The sequence below is a fragment of the Sphaeroforma arctica genome (assembly GCF_001186125.1).
Source record: "Sphaeroforma arctica JP610 unplaced genomic scaffold supercont1.5257, whole genome shotgun sequence".
Taxonomy (NCBI): domain Eukaryota; class Ichthyosporea; order Ichthyophonida; genus Sphaeroforma; species Sphaeroforma arctica.
This window is the reverse complement of record NW_014035301.1, coordinates 1-2,042: the sequence shown is the minus strand read 5'-3', so window position 1 is coordinate 2,042 and position 2,042 is coordinate 1. Positions and strand designations below refer to the sequence as shown.

Here is a 2,042-nt window from a genome sequence, read left to right as displayed (position 1 = left end):
ATATAAATACACACACACACACACACATATATATATATATATATATATGTCCATAAATGCATACATATTATGTCTATAAATAAATAAATAAATATATATATATATATATATATATATAAATACACATATATATACACACACATACACACATATATATATATGTATGTACATAAATGCATACATATTATGTATATAAATAAATATAAATATATATATATAAATATATATATATATATATAACTAATTGTTTTGAGAGATACTTAGAGAATTGTGTTATGATAGGTGTATTGCTCTATGCCTGCCTGGCGTAGAGCACCACACACCTCCTGCCGCTATCAGAGTACTTCGATACTAGGAGCGTGCTGTATTAGTGAGGGGATCTGGACAAGCCATCATAAATTCCAAGCGGTAGTATCTTTTTCAGGCTTATACACATACATAACACGATTGCAAGCGAGCAGGGCAACAGTCCTGGACGCAACGAGATAGTAGATGACGAACATACCTGGTGCAGAGACATTACCCATTCTGGATGTACAGACTCGTGTAGTTGGTCTATGATGGCGGTATAGCTCTTGCGGAGGCTCTCCAATGCACTTTGCGTGAGGAACTCTGTATAAATAGCAAACCCCTAACATAAGATGAGACCAATGCAGGAACGGTACGGAGTGGTGAAGTGTGGTGAAGGATGAATGGAGAGCTATAGTACAAACTACGTACAAGAAACAAGGCGGAGCCAAGTTGCGTCTCTGCGATGTAAGTTGTAACACCTATGTTATATTGCGTATACCTCCTTGTCGAAGGTGCTATGGTCGACATCCTCGGGACGAAACGCCGAACTAATCATGGAGACTGAAGCTTTGCAGCTCATCCCCATAGTTATTTATTTATTAATACAATAATCTGTTGTATTTAAATCCATCATGATTTAGACTTTTAGACTTCATTAGAACATTCACCTTTTATAGATAGTAGAGAAGATCAATGAGTAGTAGTGTAATGAAAATTGGAGTATATATGGAGCGTACGCTCTTATCGATCTCAATCATTTTTGTTTTATGCTCGCGCGAGAGCTGAGGCCAGAGACGAGAAGGAAAGCCAATTGTTTGCCAAAATGGAGTCCAGTGACTCGTATGTCTGGGTGATTTTTGTCTAACTATTCGCGCGTGCTTGTTGTTTACCCTATGGCTTGTGCGGAGGGAGAAGGATACACCTGTTCCGTTCATGAACTCAGCATCCTGGGAATATAATACTTGCCAGCAATAGCCGATACAATGTACTTTACAGTCTTCTGTTCAAGCATCGAGTATTATTTTGTTTGAACGTTTACGTCTGAGTTCTAAACTCACACCGGCCTGGATACAGTTCAGATGTCCGAGCATATCCAAAATATATAGAGTTCAGTGTATCGAGACAATTCAATATATACACATAAACATGCTATCATCTGTGCACCACGGCAAACGAATAAATGTTCCGGTAATCGTTTTGCAATGCTAACAAATATTGTTAAGAATAATATTTTTATGCAAGAGAAGTAAGTAAAAAAGCATCCATCTTCGAGGTAAAAACACACACCCACAAACACATACACACAGAGATGCACACACAAACGCGCACGAACGTACATAATCACTCACAAACACGTGTACGTGTACATACACGCACATACACGCGCACAATTCCACAGAGCCACACCTGTACGTGTACACACATACACAGACAGACAGACAAACACACGCGCGCGCATTCACACAACAAAAAGTTAATGTATACACACACACACACACACACAGCCCCACAGAAAGCACACAGACACAGCCGCAGACACACAAATACACACACATACACACACACACACATACATACATACACACATACAGACAGACACAAACACAAACACACACACACACACACGCACACAAACATGTGCATACACATAGACACACACAGAGGACCACAGACATAGACACAGACACAGACACACACACACACACATACATAAATTCACATACACACACCACAAACACACACACAATATA

At 39.2% G+C, this 2,042-nt stretch overlaps 1 protein-coding gene across 1 annotated transcript; it reads right to left on the bottom strand.

Annotated features, from left to right (window-relative positions):
- Positions 1 to 502: 502 nt before the first annotated feature.
- On the bottom strand, positions 503 to 923 carry SARC_14888 (hypothetical protein; the record flags this gene model as incomplete). Its single annotated transcript, XM_014290981.1, has 2 exons — positions 791 to 923; positions 503 to 631 (listed from the first exon to the last, which is right to left on the bottom strand). Coding segments are annotated over exons 1-2 (216 nt in total), but the record flags the coding sequence as incomplete, so codon positions are not given.
- Between the last annotated feature and the right edge of the window lie 1,119 nt (positions 924 to 2,042).